This window comes from Muntiacus reevesi, chromosome 18 (assembly GCF_963930625.1).
Source record: "Muntiacus reevesi chromosome 18, mMunRee1.1, whole genome shotgun sequence".
Lineage (NCBI taxonomy): Eukaryota > Metazoa > Chordata > Mammalia > Artiodactyla > Cervidae > Muntiacus > Muntiacus reevesi.
Window position 1 is genome coordinate 14,414,217 of NC_089266.1, and position 24,583 is coordinate 14,438,799.

Here is a 24,583-nt window from a genome sequence, read left to right on the forward strand (position 1 = left end):
CCTGGCAGCAACCACACCTCCAGCATCACTTACACCCCCCTTTTCCCAGATGTGGGAGGGTGGTGCTGAATCACAGCTGAATCCCACAAGCAGGGTTGGTGAAGGGGAGGGGAGGGAGAGTGCCTGGCCAGGGGAGCAGGGGGGCCAGGTAGGCATCAGGCAGGGCAGGTAATGGTGGTAGAAAACCAGAGGGCCTCCTCCTGGGGCTCCGTCTCTTCCTCCTGTTGACCCTCCAGGGAGACCCGGGGATGGTGCACAGGGAACAGGTCACAGCATCAGACTCTCCTGCCCCTGGTCCTGTCTGTGCGGTGCTCAGTCGCGTCAGACCTGTCCGACTCTGCAACCCCGTGGACTGTAGCCCCCAGGCTTCTCTGTCCATGGGATTCCCCTGGCAAGAACACTGGAATGGGTTGCCATTCCCTCCTCTGGGGGATCTTTCTGCCCCAGTGATCGAACCACAGCCTTCTGCATCTCCTGCATTGGCAGGTGGACTCTATACCACTCAGCCACCGGGAAAACCCTGTCTTGGTCCCAGACGCATCCTCATTTGTGTCTTTGCTAAGCCAGGACTTTCAGTGGTAGGCGCTGAGGGGCAGGCCTGTGAGACCAAAACCTTTGCTTGTGGGTGAGCCCAGCTGGCTGCCTAGCACCCAGCTCTGAAACTCTGCCTCTTGGCACAAAGCTACTCTGCCAGGGGAGGGTTCTTTTGATTGTTAGGTGAAGGGGCAGATGTGAAAAGATCTCAGAACAATCGTTCTTAGGTGTAAGTAGAAGTGTTTGGTGGTTGGGCATGTCAAATACAGGGAAGACCTTGCTCCCTGATGTTGACAAGCCTCCTGCAGATGTTCAGTGGGCGGCTCATCCTGGATCTGTCTCATTCCTCAAAGGCCCCCAGGAGCACAGAAACCACACATCAAAAAAAAGGGTGCAGAGGGAATTTCCTGCTGGTCCAGTGGTTAGTAGCACTTTCACCGCCGTGACCCGAGCTTAATTCCTGGTTGAGGAACTAAGATCCCCAACCAGGGGATCTTCAGCATCTGTGGTCTCAACTATCTTGGTCCCTTGAATGCATGCATGCATGCTCAGTCATGTCTGACTATTTGGGACCCCATGCACTATACGCCGCCAGATTCCTCCGTCCATGGGATTTCCCAGGCAAGAACACTGGAGTGGGGTGTCATTTCATTCTCCAGGGGATATTCCTGACTCAGGAATCGGCTCCCACACTGGCAGGCAGATACTTAAACAATGAGCCACCTGGGAAGCCCCGGTATGTATTTACCAGGGCTTAAAACAAGAGATAACAAACAGAAAGTGATGTTAGGATGAGCTCAGAGCTGGGACAGGAAGCACGTGACTTCTGAGAAGGGAAATCAGTCAAAAACCAGGTAGCACTTGTTGAACCGGCAGCAGCCCAGGGAACAACGGCTGCTGGAAGCTGGACCGTGGCCACCCGTTTACCTATCACGGCAGCACCCGTTTGCTGATACAGGTAAGGTGATGCTCCCCACTTCCCTCTTGGCACAGTGGAGAGGGCTTGGGATAGATTGTCAATCAACACTTGAATTCTTCTTTCCCTCCCTGTCTGCCCATAAGCCCAGGGGCTGGAGCTGCTACAAAATTTCCTCTGGCTGGTTGGCCCTTGCATGAGGAGCTCACGTCAGCCATCTCTCTGAGTCCAACAGCCTATTGCTTTGTGGTTATTTTCTCTTTTTGTCCTTTCTCTTCCTCTCCTGCTCTGTCAACCACATAATTGTCTTAGAAGCGTGAGCTGCCTTCCCACCATGGCTCACGTGGGTCCAGGTCATCTGGACTGAGCTCAGAGCTGATGCTTAGGGCACAAGTATAGTCCCCAGCTTCTTGGGGTCATACCCAAGGTTCCTGATGAATCCTAGTCAATGAAATCCTACCTGGTTAGAAGGGACTTTCCTATCCTGTGGCTCATACTTCCAAGGAGCCTCTTCTTTCTAGATATGTAGGAATTTCTCTTTTCCCTTTGTATTCTTTTTACAAAATTTAATATGTGACACATAATGAGCGCATCTATGTAACATGCATGTGCATTGTACATGAAGATAATATAATGAACAGCCCTGAACCCAACACTCAACCTAAGGATGAACTACCACTAAGCTTTCCATCTACCTCCTGTGCTACTCCCCTCCCACCCAGACATAATAACCACCCTCCCCAAGTCTGCTTTTATTGTTCTCTTGATTCTTCTTTTAATTTAGTGCTTTATCACATATGCATTTATTTTCATTTTATGAAATAGTTATGTAACATATACTGTGTGCCAGCTACTGTTTTGAATACTTTTAAATATTGTCATTTGATTAGTTTAATCCACACACCATCCCCATAAGGAATGTGCTGTGGGTAATCCCATTTTACAGAAGAGAAAACTGAGGCACACAGAGATTAAAACGACTTGCTCAGGGTCATACAGATAGTAAGAAGAGGACAGGTCTTCTGGTTCTTAGTGCAAGAGTTTCTCTAGGGCATATATCTAAGGGTGGAATTGTGCGTTATAGGATATAACACTATTCAGCATTAGAAGACAATGCCTTGTTATTTCTCAGAGAACCAAAATACACTCTCACCAGCAACATACGAGTTCCTACTGACCCATAACCTCTCCAACAGTTGGTCTTGTCGATTTTCTTAACTTCTGCCAATCTAGTAGATATAAAGTGGTTCCTCATTGTGGTTTTAATTTCCCTTGCTCTTACTGAGTAAAAGCATCTTTTCATTAGCTGAGACATTTTGTTTTCTTTGAAATGTTCATCATGTCTTTCATATACTCAAAATTACCAGCTGTTTATTCTGGCAGTGGTGATCTTGAGGTCTTGCTTAGGAAATCCTTCCTTGCCCAAAGGACATAAAAATATTCTCCTATATTTTCTTATGTATTTTCCCGGCGGCTCAGCAGGTAAAGAATTTGCCTGCAACACAGGAGCCACTGCAGAAGCTGAGGGTTTGACCCCTGGGTCAAGAAGGTCTGGTGAATTAGGAAATGGCAACCCACTCCAGTATTCTTGCCTGGGAATTCCCATGGACAGTGGAACCTGGCAGTCTACAGTCCACTGGCTCACAGAGTTGGACACGACTGAGTGACTAAGTATATATTTTCTTATAAAAGTTTTTAAAGTGTTCTTTTACATGTAAATCTTTAAATTAGATAGAATTGATTTCTTCATTCCATGTGAGGAATGAAGGGATACATCCCTCCCAATGAAGGGAGCAATATAGGGATACATTTCCCATCTTTTTTCTCCATATAGTTAACCAGTTGATTAAGCATCATTCATTTATATATCCTTCTTCCACCTAGTGATCTACAGTGCCATTTTTGTCAGGTGTGTGAGTTTCATGCAAGACTATTTCTGGGCACTTTACTGTTCCATTGGTTAATTTGCCTACATCTACACTAAAATTATATATTATAGTAAGCCTTAATATCTAGTAGAGCAAATCCCCTCATTTTATTCTTTTGCAGAGGTGTCTTGGTTCATTTGTTCTTTCCATAATAATGTTTAGAATCATCTTTTGTTTTCCATGAAATCCCTTCTTGGGATCTATTGGAATTGCATTAAATCTATAGGAAGAGAATTGTCCTCATTATAATATTGAATCCCTTAGTCATGAACATGGGCTGGTTCTACATTTATTTAAATTGTGTTTAATGGCTTTCAATAGTGTTTTATAAAAAAAAAATAGTGTTTTATAACTTTATTACTGTAGATCTTATATTCTGCTATCTTTTTGTTTCTGTATATGTATTACTTCTATTTTTTTGCTACTATACATAATGTGCTTTTTAAACTACTGGTTTTTCCTGGATACTCCATGCAGCATGCAGAACTTCCCTGACCAGGGATCAAACCTGTGGCCCCTGCAGTGTAAGTGCAGAGTCTTAACCACTCGACCACCAGGGAAGTCCTAAATTACATTTTTTATGTTACTGTTCTATACAAAAGCAATTTCTTTTTGGATATTGATCTTACAGCTAGCTGTCTTGCTAAAATCTCTGATTATTTTGAATCAATTTTCCGATCATTCATTTGAATGTTCTATCTAGGCAACCATATCATATGAAAATACTGATGATTTTGCTCTTTTCCCATCCCTAGGCCTTTAATTTCTTTTTCTTTTCTTACTATATTCTCTAGGACCTCTGGTAAAATGTTAACATAGAAACAAAGATAGTGGGCATCCTTGTTTGGTTCCAGATTTTAAAGGAAATGTTCCTAGATTTACTCATTAGAAAAATAATACAGATGTTAAAAAAAATAATAGCGCATGTGCAAACTTTTTCTAAATTTCCTTAATCATTTTAAGGATATTTCCTTCTAGTCTGCTAAGAGCTTTTATCATGAAAGAATATTGAATGTCATCACTTTTATTCTAAATCTGTTAAGATGATTTTATGTTTTTTTCTTCTTAAGTCTGTAACATAAGTTTTTAGCCTGGGCTCCTTCAAGTAGAGCCTGCAACAAGGACTTCAATTCAGGTAGATTATTTCAGGTAGATTACTGAATTATTGAGGCCAGGATGTAGGGAGTGAAGGTACAAGAAGACTGGAATAGGGGAGAGAAAGCCAATACAAGATGCATAACTGATGTCGCAGGTGTCAGCAAAGGGAGGTCAAGCCTTTCAGAATCTCGGATAAGTCTACAGGGTGCTGGCTAGAATTGCCTCCCCAAAAGAAAGAGGTTGGAGCATATTTCTACTAGCTCTTGGCCTATACTTGGTTGAGGGTTTCATGTTAGGAAACTTGAAACTCTTAGGCTTCTGTGAAACACTAGCAGATAGCTAAGTGACTCCAAACCATTGAAGAAGACCCTGAGGCAAAAAAGCAAAAAAGAAACATGGTATAAACTTGAGGTGGGGTCATGGAGCATAAGATGAGTCTTAGGTTGCAGAAAATTATCTGCTGTAACTGCGGTTAATTTCAGAGGAAGGTCGAAGCAATGTGACATAAAGCACCAAAGTTTACTATTTCCAACAATAATAAATGACATTTGCAGCTTTCTATTCTATCGTGTGACCAGCTTTTCATAGTTGGATATGATATCTAATATTTTCAATATATGGCTAGATTTGGTTGTTTGTATTTTTATTTTGCATTTGTATTCATGAGTGACATTGGCTTCTAATTTTTCTATTTCATCCTATTCTTGTCTCATTTTGATATTAAGTTCACACTGGCCTCATAGGAAGAGGGTGTGTTCCTGCTATTTTCATCCTCAGAAAGTTTTTGTAAGATTAGGATTATCCCTACTTAAACTTCTGTAACGCTGTCTAGACTTGATATTTTCTTTGTGGGAAGATTTCAAATTATGGAGGTAATTTCTTTAATACTTGTAGAACTATTTAGGCTTTTTATTTCTTCTTCAATCAAAGTTAGGTAAGTTCTACTTTTTGTGTGTCCGCAAAGAGTCGGATATAACTGAGCGACTGAACTGAACTGACTTTTTCTAAGACTTGGTCTACTTGGTTTCATATTCCTTGGCATGAATGATTTATAAGTTTTTAATTTTTGTAAGTTTTTAATTTTTAAGCTTATTGAAGATTTACAATGTTGTATTAATTAATTTTCAATTACGGTAAAAAACACATAACACAAAAAACACCACTTAACTGTTTTTAAATGTACATTTGGTTGTGTTACATTCACATTTTTTTCCAGTGGATCTCGAAACTTTTTTATCTTACAAAACTGAAAGTCTATACCCATTAAACAAATAACTCACCGCTTCCCCCTGCACCCAAGTCCTGGCAACCACTGTTCTGCTTTCTGTTTCTATGAATCTGTAGTCTTCTTCTTTTGTGAATTGCAGGATACATTACTTTAAATATTAGGTTGGCTTATAATATACGGTATTATGTAACCTTCAGGTGCTCTACACAGTGGTTTGACATTTGCTTACATTATGCAATTATCACCACAATAAGTCTAGTATCCACCTGTTTCCCTGCAAAGTTATTACAATATTACTGACCATACTCCTAATGCTGTGTTACATCCCTGTGATTCACTTTGTAATTGGTGCTTTGTCTCTTAATCCCATTCATTTGTTTTGGATCCTACTCGGCCCCTTCGCCTGGATCCAGCAACCACCCATGTGTTCTCTATACCTAGGAGCCTGCTTTTGGTTTTGTTTTTCAGATCCTGCATATATGTGAGATCATATGGTATTTGTTTTTCTCTGTCTGAGTCATTGCACTTGGCATAATACCCTCTAGGTTCGTCCGTGTTGTCGAAAATGGCAAGATTTCATTCTTTGTGGCTGAATAATATTCTGTTGTGTAGTTATACCAACCACATCTTTATTCATGCATCTGTGGATGAACATGCAGGTGGCTTTCACATGTTGGCTATTGGAAATGTTGCCAGAGTGGACATTGGTGAACATACACGTCATCGATTAGTGCTTTTGTTTTTTTCAGGAGAATACCCAGAAGTGAAATTGCTGGATCATACGGCAGTTCTATTTTTAATTTTTGAGGCTCCTCCGTACTTTTCTCCACAGCATTCGCACCAATTTACAATCCCACCAGAGTACACGAGGGCTCCCTTTTCTCCACACCCTTGCCAAAGTTTTTATTTGTTGTCTTGATGATTACCATTCTGACAGTGGTGAAGTGATATCTCATTGTTGTTTTGATGTGCCTTTCCCTGATGATTAATGATGTTGAGCATCTTTTCACATGTTTCATTATTCAATATAAAGAGATGTTGTATTAAAATTTCTTGCTATGATGATGGTTTTATCTCTTTGTTGTTCCTTCAAGCTAAGTGCTTACAAGTTTACAACAATTATAATTTCTGTATGAATTGACCGTTTAATCTAGGTACTCATTGTATCCCTAATAAATATTTTTGTCTTAAAATTCCTTTTTCTTTTTTTTGGTTACCTTTTGCCTGGTATATCCTTTTTCATTCTTCGACTGTCAACTGTTCCACCCTGTTACTCACTCGATGTGTCTCATAAACAATGTAGAACTGGGTTCTGTGTTTAAATATTTTTAAAGTGTAATCCGAGGAACCTCTCTGGTGGTCCAGTGGCTAAGACTGCATACTGTATATGCAGTCCCAATGCATATGGGGTCTGGGTTCCATCCCTGGTCAGGGAACTAGATCCCACATGCCAGAACTAAGACTGGGTGCAGCCAAGTAAATACCTATATATTTTTAAAATGCCATCTGAGATGAGAATTTAGAAAGGTCTGAGACCAAAAAAAAAAAAGCAAGGGCTGAGACCAAGACTTCCTCTAAGGCCGCTAAAAACTGAGTTTAAAAACGTGCATTTTCTTCATTTTTGGCCATGCTACATGCATATGGAATGCCCATATGGAATGTTAGTTCCGCAGACCAGGTATCAAACACTTGGAAACAGAGTCTTAATGACTGTACCGCCAGGGAAGTCATAAAAGCTTGCATTCTCAACAACAATCCATAGCTGACAAGCATCCTAACCCAGAAGGTTGCCTTCCAAGGTGGTGTGTTTGAGCTATTTTTCTGTTGTTGTTGTTCAGTCTGTAAGTCGTGTCGACTCTTTTCAACCCCATGGACTATAACACACCAGGCTCCTCTGTCCTCCACTATCTTCATTTTTTTTTTTTTGGTAGACTTCTTTTTAGAAGAGCAGTTTTAGGCTTACAGCAAAACTTAGGGGAAGTGGAGAGTTCCCACATACCTCTAGCCCCCAAACACGTACAGCCTCTCCTATTATCAACATCTCCCATCAGAGTGGTCCATTTCTTATGATGGACGAACCTGCATTGACACATCATTATCACCCAAAGACCATCGTTGACATTATGGTTCAGTCTTGGTGTGTACATTCTGTGGGTTTGGACAAGTGTGTACTGACACCTGTGCACCATTGTAGTAGCAAACAGTAGATTCTCTGTCCTAAAATCCTCTCTGCTCTTTCAGTCCATTTCTCCCTCCTTTTAATCCCTGGCAGCCACCAATTCTCCAACCAGCCACTCCTCATTCCTAAGTTCTCACCTCAGTCCCATCACCTAATATCTTTGTGATTTAGGCAAGTTATTAATTCACCTGAGCCCTGAACTTCCTCAGATGCACAATCAAAAATGGAAGATTTGCTCTGATAATGAGACAATGTATTAAAACCTTAACTTAGTCCCTAGCAGAGAACAGGCATCAGTGAAACGCTGGTTTCCTTCTCCTTCCTCCTTGCCTTAGTAACGTGAAGTCACATTCAGCTTAGAGACAGTAACTGCCTGGGGCCGTGTGCATCACCAGAAATCTGAGGGGAGGGGCAGAGGAAAGAGGAGACTGTCCAGCTATCGCCTCCCAAACCCTCTTTCCAGCTTGGAAAGTCCCTCCCTTGCTGACACCAATAAAGTGTCCTGTGGGATTTGGGGCTCCCCAGATTTGGGGCTTGTAGCAGTCCGTGTCCCGAGTGCACACACATCACACACACATGAGCCTCGGGTGCCTGCCCCACCCCACATAGGATCATGCCAGGAGGACTAGGTATGTCCTGCTTATCAGCTGACTCCTGGCTTCCTCTGCCCAACTTCTTGCAGACCTGTTACCCTTTGGAGCTGGCCTTCCATGTGGCCTCCCCAAGACCACTCAGATAATGAGAGGAAATACGGTCATCAGTTTAGGAAGGCTGGGGGTTCCGGACTGCAGCTGCAAGTCCTCCCCCTCACCCCCCGCCTCCCTGACTGGCGCCCTTCACCTCTCTGCAGGCAGTCCTCAATGTTCCCTGTGAGCCTGCGGATGCCACTCGAGATGGCCCCTTTTGGTGGCTGGGGAACGCTCGCAGCCTTTCTCTCCCTGCTCTGCTGCCGAGGTGAGCCTGGGGGTCCAGAATGGGTGTGTGCCAGCCAGAGGTTAGGGCGCCTGTTCCCCTGATGTCGTGTGGAGAAGGGGGTCCTTGTCCCAAAGTCGCTGAGGCTTTGAGCACAGCGGCTGCCCATCATGGGTGCAGGATGCCGTGCAAGCCTGGTTTCCCCATGAACCCATGATACCGGGGCAGCAGATGGGGGACCTGGCCTTCACACTTTGGGTTAAACAGGCCCCATAACTTCAGGGTAGTGGATGTGGCAAGTTGTGGAGGCTGATGGGGAGATGAAGGGAGGCTGGGGCTCAAGGGAAAGCGAGGGCTCATCCCAGCTGGTCTTCAGAGGTGGCCCAGTGGACGCAGAGGTCAGTGAAGGGCATCATCTTTTGCTGACCATTAAAGCAAAAACGAAGACCCTTTTGGGGAGTTCAGGGGACGGTGAAAAGGCCTCCAGGTGTGAGCACTCTGTTTTGGAACACCTGTCAGGTGCCTTCATGACAATCATTCAGGAAAGGGATTACTAGCCCATTTGACAGATGAGGAAACTGAGGCTCAGAAAAGGAAAGCACTTTGCCCAAGGCCACAGAGCTGGCAAACTCGGGATTCAAAGGCAGCTCTCTCTCTCTCTCCCGACAGAACCTTTCTCTTTCCCCAGCTGAGGGCTAGGTGGGGGTGGGTGGGTGTTGCTGGCGGGAACACAGGACACATATAGGCCCAGCTGGCCAATTTCAGTTCTGATTCCTCACCTTCCTCACTGGGCTCCAGCCATCCTGGTGTCTTTTCCGCCAGGGTCTTGGCGCTGGTGGTTTTCTGCCCTCTTCAGATACCTGGCAGCCAAGCCCACCCGCCCCCATCTCCTTCCTCCTTTCCTCAAATGTCAGTGTTTCCATGAAACCTGTCCGGAGCACAGTATTACGTGGCAGCCCGCCCCACTCCCTATTTCCTTTCCCAGGCACTTCCCACCAACTGACAGGCTGGCTACTTCCCAAGTTTGTTACTCTGTGTCCCTCGCGGCAGTGCGAGCTCCACAGGGGCAAGCTTTGAGCTTCTTCCATCTCTGATGCTCCCCAGAGCCTAGACCAGAGCCTGCTATGCAGTCGGTGTTCTACAAGGATTTGCAAAAAAGAGTGAAGGAGTGAGGGAGGAGCCGAACTCGCAGACACGGGGTCTGAGAGGACATGATCCACCTCCATTTCAGGGAGGCTTTAGCAGAGGAGAGGTCATTTGGCCTGGAGTTGAGTTCTAATACAATCTTCTTGGGGATAGGAGAGGTGCATGAGGAAAACTCACCTGGAGGGGACCAGCTGGGAGAGCATCAGGGGCAGGGAGACAACTAGGGCGCATCCCCCTTGGTCTAGACCAGAGGCAGTAATGTCTGAACAAGGAGAGAGGAGCAGAGGGCACCCCTTGATCAGACTGCCCATCATGGGCAGCCCCATCGGGCAGGGCAGCGGGGGTGTCTGCTGCCCAATGTTTTCTGTCCTTCCAGGGTCTGGTGAGAAGGCGTTCGAGGGGCCAGAGCAACTGATGGTGGGGTCTGGAGAGTTTCAGTTCATTAACTGTACTGCCAGTTGTACGGACCCCAAGGGACTTGTTCTGGAGACAGCCCTAAACAAAACTCTCCTGAAGAGCCAGACTCAGTGGAAGCTGTTCAAGGTCTACAACATCTCCAAGGATGAGGAGCTCCTGTGCAGTTTCACCTGCGGTGGCAAGCAGGAGACAAAAGTTTTCAACATCACCGTGTTCTGTGAGTGTCGCCCACGGGGCCCTGCTCCCCGAGGCCGGAGGCTGTGTCTGCAAACCCACCCAGAGCTGCTCTGTAATTGCGCCTGGGCGCTCTCCTATGGCCCCACCTCCCTGGGCTCCTGGATCCAGGCCACAGGCTCAGAAGCTGCTCACACCCTCCCCTGGCCTCCTTGAACCCTGCCTGCAACCAGGATTTTCAGATTTGCTCAGAAGCAAGCAATCCAAGCAAGGTTTAGACGGATCTAAAAGTCGTTTCCCACAATCTCCTCCCAGCTGGGGAGCACCCCCATCACCAGAACACCCCGCATCCTGTGACAAGAAGCAGGGACCCCATCAGGAGGGCTGGCACACTCTCCACTAACCCATTCACCTCCTGGAGAGAAGGTCCTGGTCTTATCTCCCCCTGAGGGCCCTTTGAAAATGTGTGACCATCACACACACACACACACACCTGCCCACAGGCCACAGAGATCATGGAGAGACCGGGGTTCCCTCAGAAGCTCAGCACCCAGGGTATCGCTCAGAACTGTCATCAGTGATCAAATGAGTAAAAACATGTCCTAAATCTACCATATTATCCTGTTGTAATGGAGGCTAGGTATTCTAGTTCAGAAATGAATCCAGAGAGATGTCTTGGTGGTCCAGTGGCTAAGACTCAGCACTCCCAATGCAGAGGACCCGGGTTTATTCCCTGGTCAGGGAACTAGATCCCACATACCCCAAGTAAGACCTGGAACAACCAAAGAAATAAATCTTTTTTTTTTTTTTTTAAAGGGAACTCAGGGAACCATGGAGTTTAATAGCTAAGGGATAGAGATAGTTTTAAACCTGATCCTGAAATCCAAGGCAGGCCTGACTCTTGCCCCCGCCTCTGATAATCTCACAATTCACGGCCCCGTTCCAGTGAGTACTCCCTTCTACGTCTCTCTCAACAAAACTATCCAACTGTTTAATTTTTGAAGTATCTGTTGAATTTATGGAGAGGAGAGAGACACAGTCCAAGCTTTTATCTTTCTAGTTGACTGAACAGATTCTGAACCTTTTCTTTGTAGACACCAGGGCACCTCCATTCTTGTCCATTGCAGAAGTCATCATGTCCCTAAAACTACCACCCAGTACATCCTCCACCCTGAACTGCTTCCTCCTTCCTTAGCTCAGCCCACCGTAAATCCTGAGAACACGGTGGTCACAGGGGATGGTCTGGGCTGGGTGGGGCCTGCCGGAGATGCACACCCATCCTGACCAGACCTCCCTTCCGCTTTCCTGCAGACCCTCCAAAGCAAGTGCTGCTGACGCTGTCGCCCATCTCAGTGGCCGTAGGGACGCTGTTCACCATTGAGTGCAGGGTCCCCGCTGTGGGCCCCCTGGAAGGTCTCACGGTCACCCTGCTCCGTGGTACTGACATCTTGTGCAATCAGACCTTTGTGGGGACAGCACTTTCCCCCCAAGATGCCGTGGTCACCCACAACACCACAGCTCACAGGGAAGACGGCCTCTATAACTTCTCATGCGAGGCCCTGATGGATCTGCGTTCTCGCGGCGGTGGCCTCGTCCACAGGGTCTCAGATCCCCAGAGGCTTGAAGTCAAAGGTGAGGGGGAGCCCACAGATCAGGAGGGGGAACCTTCACTTTCAGCCCCTCAGGGGCAGAAAACGCCTTTGCCCCACTCTCTGCCCGCTCCAGGGAGGCACTCGGGGAAACCACACTTGATCCCTGGGGTTCCCTGGAGCTCCCAGCGAGTTCGTAGCTTGGACTCTGACTAGTTGCTTGGTAATGAGTGAGCTGGGTGACCTTAACCACGTCAAGCTCCTCTCTCTGGCCTTGACCGCTCTCTGCAATGATAAATTTGACCTGACTGACTCCTAAGGTCCCCTGGAGCCCTGCTCTTCTGTGACCCTAGGTGGCCAAGATCCTCTTTGTCTTCAGAGAATTTGGCCGAAGCTCCCTCATCTCTGCCCAGGAAGGGGCTTGACCTGGACCACGCCATGGTCCTGACCATGAGGTTTCACAGCGCATGGCATGGGGACCATCTGAGTCCATCTGCCCTCATGGTCTCACAGAGGCGGGCTGGTGGCCTGGACCTGGGTCCTCCTTCCCTCTAGTGATAACACCTTTTGCCACTTATCCCTGCAATGCAGAGTGACAGCAGGATGACCAGGTGTGCATGTGTGGGTGACGGGTAGACGGCTGCCCCTCTTGAGCCTGGCACCTGGGACCAGAGGACTTGTGTGACCTCTACCCGTTCTCTCCCCAGAGCCCGAGCCCAACAACCAGATGGTGATCATCGCGATCGTGGTAGTGCTGCTGCTCCTGTTTGTGACATTTGTCCTCCTGTGCTTTGCCTTCAGCCAGAAGTGGTTCCGGGGGCGGACAGGTCATTACCGTGTGCACGCCAGGTGGAGGAGGCTGATAGGGAGCCACCGGGCACCGCCTGTATGAGCGGCGTGGCCACTGGCACGGCGGCCACTGGAACTCACTGTGGCTCCTTAGGGTGCGGTCCAGGCCTGGCTGGGGGACCAAGGCAAACAGCCTGAATACAAACGCCTGGACTTAACCCTGTGCCTTCGTGTCTCCTCCTGGGAATGGCCAGGAAGGGGAGACACCAGGCCTGGCTGGATTTCTGTCTCCAAATGTCTCCTCTGCCTCCTCCGCCCTCTCCTTCGGAGGCCTTCCAAAGCCCCAGCAAACCCATGCCCTGGCGTGCCCCCAAGCCGACCTGCCCGGGCACCAGGCACCCAGCATCATGGGACCCTGAGTGACTCCTTCCTCCTGACGGAGGGTGGGGAGACCTGTCTCGCCTAGAGGGGCAGAGAGACACTCTGTTCCCACGTGGCTCTCCAGGACATGGCTCTGACTTCTCTCTTCGGCCAACAGAGCCAGCATCCAGGGGTCAGTGTGGGGGCCCAATGGCTTGGCTCCAGGAACCTCCCTGCCAGGCCTCCCCCACCACTCTGGGCCTTCGGAGAGCCATGGAAACCAAGCAGTCCTTGCCTCTTACCTCCAGTTTTGTTATTGGGCTAAATGGAGACCTCGCAGTCCTGGTCATCCAGAGAGAGGGTAAGGTGAGGAGGTCGAGGGAGGGCTCTGTCTCCCAGGCCTCTGCCAGCCGGGGCAGCAATCAACTGGACATGGTTAGCCTTTCATGTGGCTTCTGGGGCCTGGACGGAGCTCTAAGGGGCTCTCACCCGGACCAGAGATCAGGTTGGTTCAAGGTCTCCATGTGGTAGAGCCGGGACTCATCTACCCCAGGGAGATGGAACTCATCCACCCTGGGGAGATGGCCTGGTTGGGGATGGGAAGGTAAGAAGGGTTGCCAGGTGTAGAAAAGGGTTGTTAGGCACAAGAGGGACATGGAGGCTCCAGGGTGGCTGTTTCCAACTCTTCAATGAAGCTGGCCTGGGCCCCAGGGCTGCTGTCTGTCCTCATTATAGGCTCTCCGCATCGTAGTAGTCTGGGGGGAGAAGCATCCTCACCATGAGTGCCCCCTGCCTCAGTGGACCCCAAGGAAGAGTTAAGGGGACAGACCCACTGTCTGTAGTGATGACAATAGGACATGCCCCCCACCTCAGGGCACGCGGCCCTCCCAGCCTTCGGATCCACCCCTTAGCTTGGGCCCCGCTGACCACCCACCTGGTCCCTACCTGAAGCTGGAGGTACATCTGCACCCACAGTTCCCGTGGCACTGGGGGGTGGGGGTGGGGGCACCGCTCTCCTGAGATGGGAAAGAGAAAAGAAACCCCCCATCAGAGTTCTCAGAGTGGCCTCTGCAATTTGACCCCCAAGTCTTCCCACCCCACCCACAGACCCTGTCCAGCTCTTCCAGCCCCAGAGCAAAGCCTTGGCAGCACCCAGACCTCCAGCCTCACTTACACCCTCCTTTTTCCAGGCGCAGGAGGGTGGTGCTGAATCACAGCTGAATCCTGCACGCGGGACTGGTGTAGGGGAGAGGAAAGAAGAGGGCCTGGCCAGGAAAGCAGGGGGCCCAGGGCAGGCATCGGGCAGGGCAGATAGTGGTGGTGGAAAACCAGAGGCGCCTCCTCCTGAGCTGCAGTCTCCTCCGTCTGCTGAACCTCCAGGGAGACCTGGGGATTGTGCAAGACAGGAGCAGAGAGGATACAGCGTCAGATTCTCCCTGCCCCTGGTCCTCCATTCCTCTGAATTATTTCTAAAGATACACAGCTCAAAATGGCTCCTGTCTTTTGAGCATTTAGAACAAGCAAGCAAAGCACTTTGGAGACATTTATTCCTTATTCTGCAGGTGGGAAAACTGAGGCTCACAGGTTAAGCAGCTTTTCTAAGGTTACCCAGCTCCTAAGTGGCCAAGCAGGGACTGGAGGGATCCAAATATGACTCCAGAGCTGGGCCCACGAGTCCCACTGGCCTCACCCTGTTACCTATTCAGGGTCATTGGACCCTTTAATGGAGAAGGGATAGGCTACCCACTCCAATATTCTTGGGCTTCCCTGGTGGCTCAGCAGGTAAAGAATCTGCCTGCAATGCAGGAGACTTGGGTTTGATCCCTGGGTTGGGAAAATCCCCTGGAGAAGGGAATGGCTGCCCACTCCAGTATTCTGGCCTGGAGAATTCCATGGACTGTATAGTCCATGGGGTCACAAAGAGTCCGATACGGCTCTTTAATCAATAGATTTTAATAAGAAACCAACCAAGGAATTCAGGCTGAGAATTCACTGGGACTCAAGCCGCACCAGGGAGCGAGAATGCGAGTCGCTGGGTGCCCAAGCTCCCTCCCCAAGAAGAGTGGGTTGGTTCCTTAAATGGGGGGAGAGTGAGGGCTGATGGACGGGTTGGGCTGGAGGGGTGGCTTAGGTGGCCTGCCCACTCTCTTGGCGGTGCAGGGAGCATGCGCAGTACCCTTCTTTTGCTCCCTGAAACTCAGAAGCGGCAGTTGATTTGTGACCTTTTTGTAGCTTATTGTTCATAAGTGCCCCAGCTGCGCATGAGTGCAGTTATTTTTAGTTCCTTTGTTTTCCACTGATGGTTAGTCCAGGTGCAAGTACTTCTGTAAAGAGCTCCGGGTCCCAGCCCATCTCAAGCCCCAGGCCCTGACCCACTTATGCCCCTGTTGAGGTCGGGTGCTCATCCCCAGGGCCACCCCCACCTCCAGGGCCGGCAGGGGAGGGATGAAGCGGTGGGATGGCAGCAGCCCCTCAGGGTCTCCCTCTGCCTATGACCAGCCCCTCCTTGAACCCCCTCTCTGCTACCTCCAAGCTGAGTGGCATCCTCTCTCCACCCAGCTGTCACTCCTCCAGACCTCTCAGGGTGCCTATCATCCGCTAAATAAGGTCCTCCTTAGAGCTCCTCCCATGTACCCCCACCCAACACACACACACACACACACACACACACACACACGTGCGCGCACACACAAGGTTTCCTCCATTCTGTCTCTGACTTTGTTGCTGTTCACCTAGATGGTGGACTGTACACCTCTCACCTCTTTCAAACATCAGAATCCTACCTGGCTTTTTTTTTTTTTTTTCTTTTCTTTTTGGCCACACAAAGAGGCTTCTAGGATCTTAGTTCCCTGACCAGGGATTGAACCCTGGGCTCTCCAGCAGTGGAAGCTCATAGTCCTAACATTGGATCACCAGGGAATTCCTCTACCTGGCTTTTAAGGGCTGGTTCTAAGGCCATGTGCTCTTCCGAGGAGCCCCAACCAGGTGGCCCTCACAATTTGTACCAGTCCCAGCCAAAGTTGCCTTGTGTTCATAGTCATTCATTTACTCGGTCACTTGTTCAACAAAAGCAATTGAGTCCCTAGTAATTTATCAGGTACCCTATAGTCCCAGGGTACAGTGGAGCCTCTCTGTCCCTGGGAGTCCAGCGGGAGATGCACTGCAGGGGATCTTTGAACACAAGAGCTGAGTGGTCTGGATTTTGGGACCCCCTACCTCTACTTCATGGAGGACGACATGGCCATCTGGCACATCATAGATGCCAGAGAAGCCCCATAGATGTGGGTTGACTTTTGACTCCTCTGTTGCCTGGTTTTCTTTTTTTTTCTCAAGATAGAGGGAACCCCAAATGTTTGCCCACCTCTGTCGCTGCAGGTGGGCAGCTCTGGTAGTCCACCCCCACCCCCAGGCAACGCACCTGTGGATGAGTCCAGGAAAGCCCCTGGTTGAGCACCGCTGCCACCTGGCCACTCAGAAACAGTTGGTTCATCTGAACGTTCTGTAGCATCATCAGCTCCAGCAGGTCTAGGGGACCGGAGTTCAGCAGGCCCCTGCCAGCCCTTCCCCTGCCCTTGCTGGTGATGCCAGGGTCATTTCCCCAGCGTCCTGCCCCGGGAGTGGATCGGTGGGTGGGTGGGGGAGTAGGGGGGGCGCCCAGAGAATGTGCTGGGCAGAGCAGGGTACAACATGGGGAACTCCCGGAGTCTCACCTTCCTTCACGCGGCCTGGCTGCGGGGATGGAGGTGGGATGATCCACGGGAGGGGCTGCAGAATGGTCACCCAGGGCTGGGGGGGGGGGGGGGGCAGTCAGGCAGGCGGGAAAGGGATGGGGAGCCCCTAAACCTGCAGGAGCTTCTCCCCTCTGCGCCCCCACGGCCTCCCAGTTCTCCGTCAAGTCTCTTTCTCTCCGGCTGGGGTCTCTCTCCTCACCACCCCCCTGGAGGGGGTTCCTGGAGGGTTTCGAACCTCCAGGAACATTTCCCCAACTCGGCCCCCCACCCTCGCCTGCCTACAAGGTCTTCCAGATAAAGGCAAGCTCCGCTCCCTGACTCAGCCTTCACCATCGGGGCTGCAGCCTGTGCTGGGGGATGGCTCCAGCTCCCTCCAGTCCCTGAGGCCATGGCCAGCTGCAGGGATCAGGGTTACCTTGACGACACTGGAGGACGCCAAAGTCTCCTCCCACGCATGCGCAGGTCCCGCCTGCGCTCTGGAGTCCCGGCTTTCGCCCTGAGTCCCCGCCTCCTGCTCTGCTCTCTCCAGCTCTAAGGAGGAGGGGTTCCCAGGGATCCTCACCCCGCAGCTCCGGAGGCCCGACTCTCTCCCAGATGTCCACATCCAAACCCCTGCGCTGGGGCTCTCTGGACATCGCGTCTCATCCTACGCTGTATCTCACGTTCTTGGGCATCGCCAGCACCAAGCCTGGGGAGCGGGGTGGGAAGGGTAGGGGTGAGGGGTGGAGGAGGGGGTCGGGGAATGTTTGTTGAATGAATAAATGAGTGACTGCGGAGGCCCACCCCACCTCGGACACTTGGTTTTCCGACTGGAGCCCAGTTGACTAGGATGAGGAGTTAGGAGTAGAGAATTATACTGCAGTAGGCTTGGGGGCGAGGGGCAGGTGAGTAAGGAGGGCAGGGGGTTTGCTCCACATCTCTTGCTCCAAGGCTCAGCGGTAGAGAATCCGTCTGCAGTGCAGGAGATGGAGGAGACGCGGGTTCAATCCCTGAGTTGGGAAGATGCCCTGGAGAAGGGCATGGCAACCCTCTCCAGTATTCTTGCCTGGACAATCCCATGGACAGAGGAAACTGGCGGGCTGCCGTCCATGGGGGTTGCAAAGAGTCAGACATGACTGAGCACAGACACATACTCTGAATCAGAGGGCTGGCCTGCAGGCCAAGAGAGGCTTCTGGAGCAGACCATGGAAGGAAACACCGACCAAGTTCGCGGAAAAGGCTGGCCCCTGTTTTCTCCCTGGTCCCCGGTCAAGATGAGCCACTTCTCCAGAGAAGTGAGAGCGGGGAGTTTAACATCAGTGCCCCCGTTATTGTCCTTTATCTTTAAAAACCTACCAAAGCATGCATTCTTTCGACAGGAAGTTATCCAGGTCTTCCTTGCTTAAGAACAGGTGAAGGGAGAGATCTATTTCGGCAGCTGTGACCATCCTAAGATAGGCCCTGAGCCGCAGTCAAAGAAAATCCAGACAGGAAGCTGGGATTAGCACCCTGGAGTCGCCCGTCCCCCACCCTCCACTTCTCTTCTGTTCTCCTTCCCAGCAGTCCTGGCGTCTAGAACCAGAAAGGCCATTCACACCTCCTCATCTGTAAAGCTTTGTCCCTGTCTCTGGGAGATGGGGTACTGTGGGCAGTGTGTTAGCTGATCCCAGGGGTCTTGTGGCTTCAACAGCCATGACCAAGCTGAGATGGGGCACTGTGGCCCCAGGCCCCCCCTCATTCCAGGTGGAAAGAGGGAACCAAGCCTTGTGCCCAGGAGGTGCCTGCGTGTGTTGCTTCTGAGCACTCTAGGCACAGTGGTGTATCCTTGCTGGTTCCAGCATTGTTGGGAAGTGAAAAAGGAGGGCACGGTGTGACCTGTGCAAAGCCTCCTATGAATGAACCATATGAGAAAGGATCATGAAAAAGAGAGGACTCAGTCACTGAAGGATGGAGTTTTGAAGGAAGTGGAGAGCGTTAGAATGGGGCCAGTGGGTGGGACAGGGCAGCCCAGGCCGGGGACACAGCCAGAGCAAAGGCATGGATGCAGGAAGAGACAGGACCTGAAAGATCCAGTGGCTCAAACTGCCTGGCGGGGTGAGGGGAGCTGGGCGGAGGGACGTTCCAGGCAGACCCAGGTCAGACTCCATGGCCAAGTTATAGAAGTGAGGCTTTGCCATATGGGTAATGGGAAATTCTTGGTGGGTTTTGCAGGAGCAAAATAAGCGGATGACGTGTCAACAGCTATGTTTTAGGAAGATTTATCTTGTTTTTCTTATCTTTGTTTATGTCAACCAGAATTAGAAAGAATAGATGTCTGATGGGATGTGTCTTCCCAGTGGAATACTTGTTCCACCACTGACAATTTTGGTACAAAATATATCTGATGTGGAACAATGTCCAACAGAGTCGAGCAAGGCAATCAGAAAGCAGAGTAAGACCTTATTTTTGTTTGAAAAATTATATATATGTATAAATGTGCATGTGTGTGTGGAGAGAGAGAAGGAAAGAAAAGGAAAGAGGGAGAGAGAGGGGGGCAATTATAGAGAAGCTGTCAGGGTAGCCTACTCCTGCCAGGCTCCCCACTTCTCCACCCCCTCACAGTGCCTCCTGGGATCACCCTCCAAATGAACTACTTGCTCCTAAGTCCTTGTTTCAGGCTCTGCTTTGGGGAGAATTCAAACTAAGACGCCAGTTTCCCACTTTTTCCATGTCCTCTGTCCAGGCTGCTGCTAACTCTGGGGGAAATCTCTTCTAGTAGCTCTCTGATGAATTTGTGTCCCATGATGAGAAACACCAAAGTAGACATTGAAAAACATTCGTCTGGGAATATAAAGGTCCGTGGATTAAACTGAGGCAAAGCTGGAGGCAGGGAGGCCAGCAAGGAGGCCACCTTCCTTCCCTGTAAAGGAAGCCCAGGGTGGGCTGCAGGTGGCTGTGGAAGAGAGGCAGGAAGAGTGATCATTTTGATACCTCACATGTAAGATTGTATGTTAACCTTATGTGAGACTGCTTATATTTTGGAAGACAGGGCTGAGATTCAAACAATCTGGTTCTGATATCCAATTAGAGTTCATTGTCAAAGGAAACTGAAGCCCTTGCCTTTTGAATAATGGGAAAACCACGCATTTATCTGGCAGTGCTATTATCAGTGCAACAATGGAGTTGACTTCCTAACTATTCACCCTGCCTACTAGTATTTTGCTTGGGGTGTTGAACATTCCACATAGTTCCTTTCCTTTTCTTCTCAATGGGGACTCTTATTTACACCTTCAGTTTTGTGTTGTTTTTTTTTTAAAAATGTCCCAAGACAACATGTACCAACATGTACCTCCCCATTGCCTTGGTAAATCTATTCCTGGCAATAAGCTAGACATGGAAGAAAGATTCCTACTCAAGTGTGTCCATTGCAGTGTTATTTTTAAGAGCTGAAAGTTGAATGTTACCCAACATCCAGTAATAGGGAAGTGGTTATGTAAATGGAGGCAATTCACTCCAAGGAAGAGTGTGCAGCCATTAAAAAGCATGGGATGGGAAAACGTGGCTCCCTCCTCTCTTCCTCAGATGGAAGTGGAGAGACAAGGGTCCTTTTAAGAATTCAAGTGGAGGGACTTTCACTGGTGGTCCAGTTGTTAAGAATCCACTTGCCAATGCAGAGGACATGGGCTCAATCCCTGTTCGGGGAACTAAGATCCAACACACCACTGAGCAACTGAGCCCGTGCACCCTAACTACAGAGGCACACAGCCAAATAATTAATTAATAATAATAAAAAGGAATTTAACTGGAAATGTCCGTGATGAGGAGCTGCCACGCGGAGAGAGATTGACCTAGTGGCAGGCTCTTTTGGGAGGGCCCAGTTCCTAAAGAGGTACAAGTTGGAAGGAATTAGAATATGACTGTTGAAGGAGAGGTGTTAAATACTGATTTGCAGAATTACAAGACTAATGGATTTGTGGACAGAAGTCTTGAAATTGTAACAGTAAAGAAATCCCATTTTTCCTCTTAGAGGCTCCAACTCTGCTGTTTCTACAAATTGTGGTTATCCTTGTGAGATGTATGTATGTGTGTGTGTGCATGTGTATGTGGTGGGTGGGTGGTGGGCGTAAGTTATCCAAAAGGCCCCTGGTGGTACTTTGGGGACTTATAAACATGTAGATCAGGCTTCCTGGGTGGTGCTAGTGGTAAAGAGCCCACCTGCCAATGCAGGAGACATAAGAGACACGGGTTTGATCCCTGGATCGGGAAGATCCCCTGGAGGAGGACACAGCAACCCACTCCAGCATTCTTGCCTGGAAATCCGCATGGACAGAGGAGCCTGGAGGACCACAGTCCACGGGGTCACAGAGTCACACATGACTGAAACGACTTAACATGCACACAGCATGCACACATAGATCACACCGGTGGGATTGGGATGCTGTGTGCTCGGGACACAGTTTAAAGGTTTCACCCCACCAGAACAGAGCTATGATATGGAGTCCAGAATCCTACCCTTCCGGGCTCCCTGGAATTGGGGTGCCCCCAACCATGGGGGAGCACTTGCCAAACTCCCAGGAAGTCACCCTTGACCGAATGATTCAGGGGAGAAATTGACTGCTCAGGCCAAGGGGTCGGAAGTGGGACAGGATGTGCTGGGGCCAATTCCTGTGGGTCAGGATGAGATTTTCTGAAAGGGGATTCTAGTGTGCAGAATTCTTTGGCTGTGGGCAGCTGAAATTCAACCTAAACCAGTTTAAATAAAAGGAACATTGTTGGGCTCTTGTGAAACAGAAGGACAGTGATGGAGTTGGTTCATAGTGTAACTGACTCAGGTGTCCTCAGGTTCCTCTAATCCACCCTCTTTGTCCCCCTCTCTCTGCATGGTGTCCCCCCTTCCTATAAATAGACTTTCACTTCTGACAGACATACCTTCGGATGTGCTTCAGTTACTCTAGACAAACTTAGAGAATCCCACAGAGAGAGAGATCTTTCTTTTGTATTGATACATATAAATCCCCAGGAAGGACTATCACTGGCTCTTGCTGTTGTTCAGTCACTCAGCTGTGTCCGACTTTTTGCGATCCCATGGACTGCAGCACTCCAGGCTTCCCTGTCCTTCACCATCTCCCAGAGCTTGCTCATCACCATTGAGTGGTGATGCCATCCAACCATCTCGTCCTCTGTCATCTCCTTCTCCTCCTGCCCTCAACCTTTCTCAGCATCAGGGTCTTTTCCAATGAGTCAGCTCTTCACATCAGGTGGCCAAAGTACTGGAGCCTCAGCTTCAGCATCAGTCCTTCCAATGAATATTCAGGGTTGATTTCCTTTAGGATTGACTGGTTTGATCTCCTTGCAGTCCAAAGGACTGTCAAGAGTCTTCTCCAACACCACAGCTTGAAAGCATCAATTCTTTGGTGCTCAGCCTTCTTTATGGTCCAACTCACACATCCCTACATGACTACTGGAAAAACCATAGCTTTGACTATACAGACCTTTGATTGAGTCACATATCCAGCTTTTGGACCAACCACTGTGGCCAAGAGGATTGGCCAGATCTAGGTGACAATGTCCATCTCGGTGGCCAGGGCAAGGTGGCTGTCCTGTAATCAGCCGCTTGGCCAGAATCACATATTTGGAGTAGGGGAGGAGCAGTTCCCCAAAGAAAGGAAGAATACTGTTATCAATAGAGAAGTATGCATTCCCCTGGGGAACACACAGCTTTTGTTTTCCCATGAGCCCCATCCTAATCCAAATGGCACCTTGGGCAAATCAGAAAAATTAGCCCCTTCCTCGAGATATTTTGCCACCATCTGCTAGAAAACTATCATCTTAAACACACTAATCTATAATGACTATAGATGTGATTGGTTACCAGAATTGTGCAGTGCACAATCCATACAACTGAATGCATACAACCCTGCCGCCTTATGTACTGTAATTCCCTTCAATAACTTCAATTCCTCATTAAAGAAAGTCTGACTCCATAGAGCTCTGGGCAGTGGCAAGGCAGAGACCTAAAGGGCAGAGCCATAATTGGGGATGACAGCTGCCTCCCACCACCTCCCCTCCAGTGCCCACAGACAGGGAGCAGTGTGCTATCAAGGGAACACTGACCAGGAATTCCAGACGGTGGCCGGCAGCAAAGCAGATTGGAGCTGCATCAGGACTGGGAGTGACGAGAGGGACCCCCGAGGAGCAGTTTCAGGGAGACAACTTGCGAAGGGATATGAGATAAAATCTCATGTTTTCTCTGAATGCCAGAAGAAGCAAAGAAGAAGTCGGACCGGCAGATGCTGGACTACATTAGCAATACAACTGTTGGTCCTTTAATGGACCGGAACCTGGTGGCCCGGAGTCGACGATGAGACAGTGAAAGAAGTAAAGAGGCTAATATTCCCTGGGTTACGCAGCCGGCTTCCGCACTCCAGGAAATCAGCCAGAAATAGAGAGATAGAGAGAGACAGAGAGAAAAAAAGACAGACATGGGGACCAAAGCTCTGATGGAGCAAAGGTGTTTTAATCAACATGGTGTGGGCATATATACTGTCTTACAAGGTAGTTATTCTCAGCAAAGATAAAGATTAAAATTCCAGACTTACAAAACATAAGATGATCCCTATCAAAGAGAGAGTTGCAAACAATCACCTTTTACTGTATGGTTCATAAGAAGGAAGAGGGTACTTATCACCGTAATGAGAAATGCCTGGATTCCTCAGCCCTGGGAAAGGCCTGCCACTCCTCTTAAATCCTGAATATTCAGGAATTAATAAGGGCCAGAGTGTTCCTGACAGATCCAAAACAGCACACAGGAAGCCTCTTGTTAAATGCTTCCTGACAACAACCACATGGAAAATGGTTGTCAGGTCAGTGAGCAAAGCAGGATAAAGAACCTTGCAGCAAAAACACCAAGGCTTCCACCTTGGTCTAACGACACGCCTCTGAGGGTGTCAATGACTCACTGGGAGGAGCTGTTTGAAGTCTGGGCAGAGCAGGAACTTCTCAGACCACAGCCAGGCCTGGCCCCAGGGAGGGGCTGGACTGTGCTGAAGCTGGAACTGCAGAGAGCTCCTGGGAGGCGAGGCGCCATGGGGCCAGCTCCCAGGACGGAGGGTGACCGCTCCCCGGGCTTCCCTATGCCCCTTGCAAAAGTCACTCTGGCCTGGGCTCAGCTCAGACACAGCTCTGGCTGCCAGAAAAGTCAGTGGCAGTGAGGGGTGTAGGAGACTGGGGGACATTTTGGGGAGCAGTTACTCTGGATTCATTCAGAGATTCTCTTGTTTGCCCCAGGGCAGGAACTGATGAGCAACAAGCGATGGGTCATTTCTCGACACCTCCACTAGAGGTCACCACAGTCCCAGAGTGGAACTGGGGGAGGGGGGCTAGACTAACCTCCTCCCTCCCCTCACCCCACCCCCTCCCCAACTTCCGAGGGACAGATGTCTAGTCAGTGGGGTGGGGGAGTGTTGGTAGAGGAATGACCCTCAAGACTGCTGTGTGGTCCCGCTAAACAGCTGTGTTTGGGGGAGGAGTTCATGGGTGTGAGATGTGGGCGTGGGTAATACAGACAGACAGACGCTTGATAAAAACCTAGTGATCAGGGACTTGCCTGCTGGTCCACTGGCAA

The 24,583-nt window shown here is 49.4% G+C and overlaps 3 protein-coding genes and 1 non-coding gene across 5 annotated transcripts; 1 reads left to right on the forward strand and 3 right to left on the reverse strand.

Moving 5' to 3' along the window:
• The first annotated feature begins 1,387 nt into the window (after positions 1-1,387).
• On the forward strand, positions 1,388-14,097 carry LOC136149344 (intercellular adhesion molecule 2-like). Of its 2 annotated transcripts, XM_065909551.1 has the most exons (5): positions 1,388-1,492; positions 8,734-8,837; positions 10,318-10,575; positions 11,844-12,164; positions 12,829-14,095. In XM_065909551.1, the coding sequence occupies exons 2-5, from the start codon at positions 8,744-8,746 to the stop codon at positions 13,011-13,013; spliced, it is 858 nt and encodes a 285-aa protein (XP_065765623.1). In that variant the 5' UTR covers positions 1,388-1,492; positions 8,734-8,743; the 3' UTR covers positions 13,014-14,095. The 2 variants fall into 2 exon arrangements, with proteins under 2 accessions (XP_065765623.1, XP_065765622.1); XM_065909550.1 differs by lacking the exons at positions 1,388-1,492; positions 8,734-8,837 and having other exon boundaries at positions 8,847-10,575; positions 12,829-14,097.
• Positions 3,866-3,938, reverse strand: TRNAV-UAC (transfer RNA valine (anticodon UAC)). Its single transcript has one exon. It is a non-coding gene; the product is annotated as a tRNA-Val (tRNA).
• A 72-nt stretch (positions 14,098-14,169) lies between the features above and the next one.
• On the reverse strand, positions 14,170-16,229 carry LOC136150104 (proline-rich protein 29-like). Its single transcript, XM_065910876.1, has 3 exons — positions 16,200-16,229; positions 14,536-14,656; positions 14,170-14,494 (listed from the first exon to the last, which is right to left on the reverse strand). Exons 1-3 carry the CDS (start codon positions 16,227-16,229, stop codon positions 14,178-14,180), a joined length of 468 nt encoding a protein of 155 aa, XP_065766948.1. The 3' UTR covers positions 14,170-14,177.
• Positions 16,230-16,488: 259 nt separating this feature from the next.
• On the reverse strand, positions 16,489-17,391 carry LOC136150105 (proline-rich protein 29-like). Its single transcript, XM_065910877.1, has 4 exons — positions 17,332-17,391; positions 16,981-17,056; positions 16,689-16,795; positions 16,489-16,515 (listed from the first exon to the last, which is right to left on the reverse strand). The coding sequence occupies exons 1-4, from the start codon at positions 17,389-17,391 to the stop codon at positions 16,489-16,491; spliced, it is 270 nt and encodes an 89-aa protein (XP_065766949.1).
• Between the last annotated feature and the right edge of the window lie 7,192 nt (positions 17,392-24,583).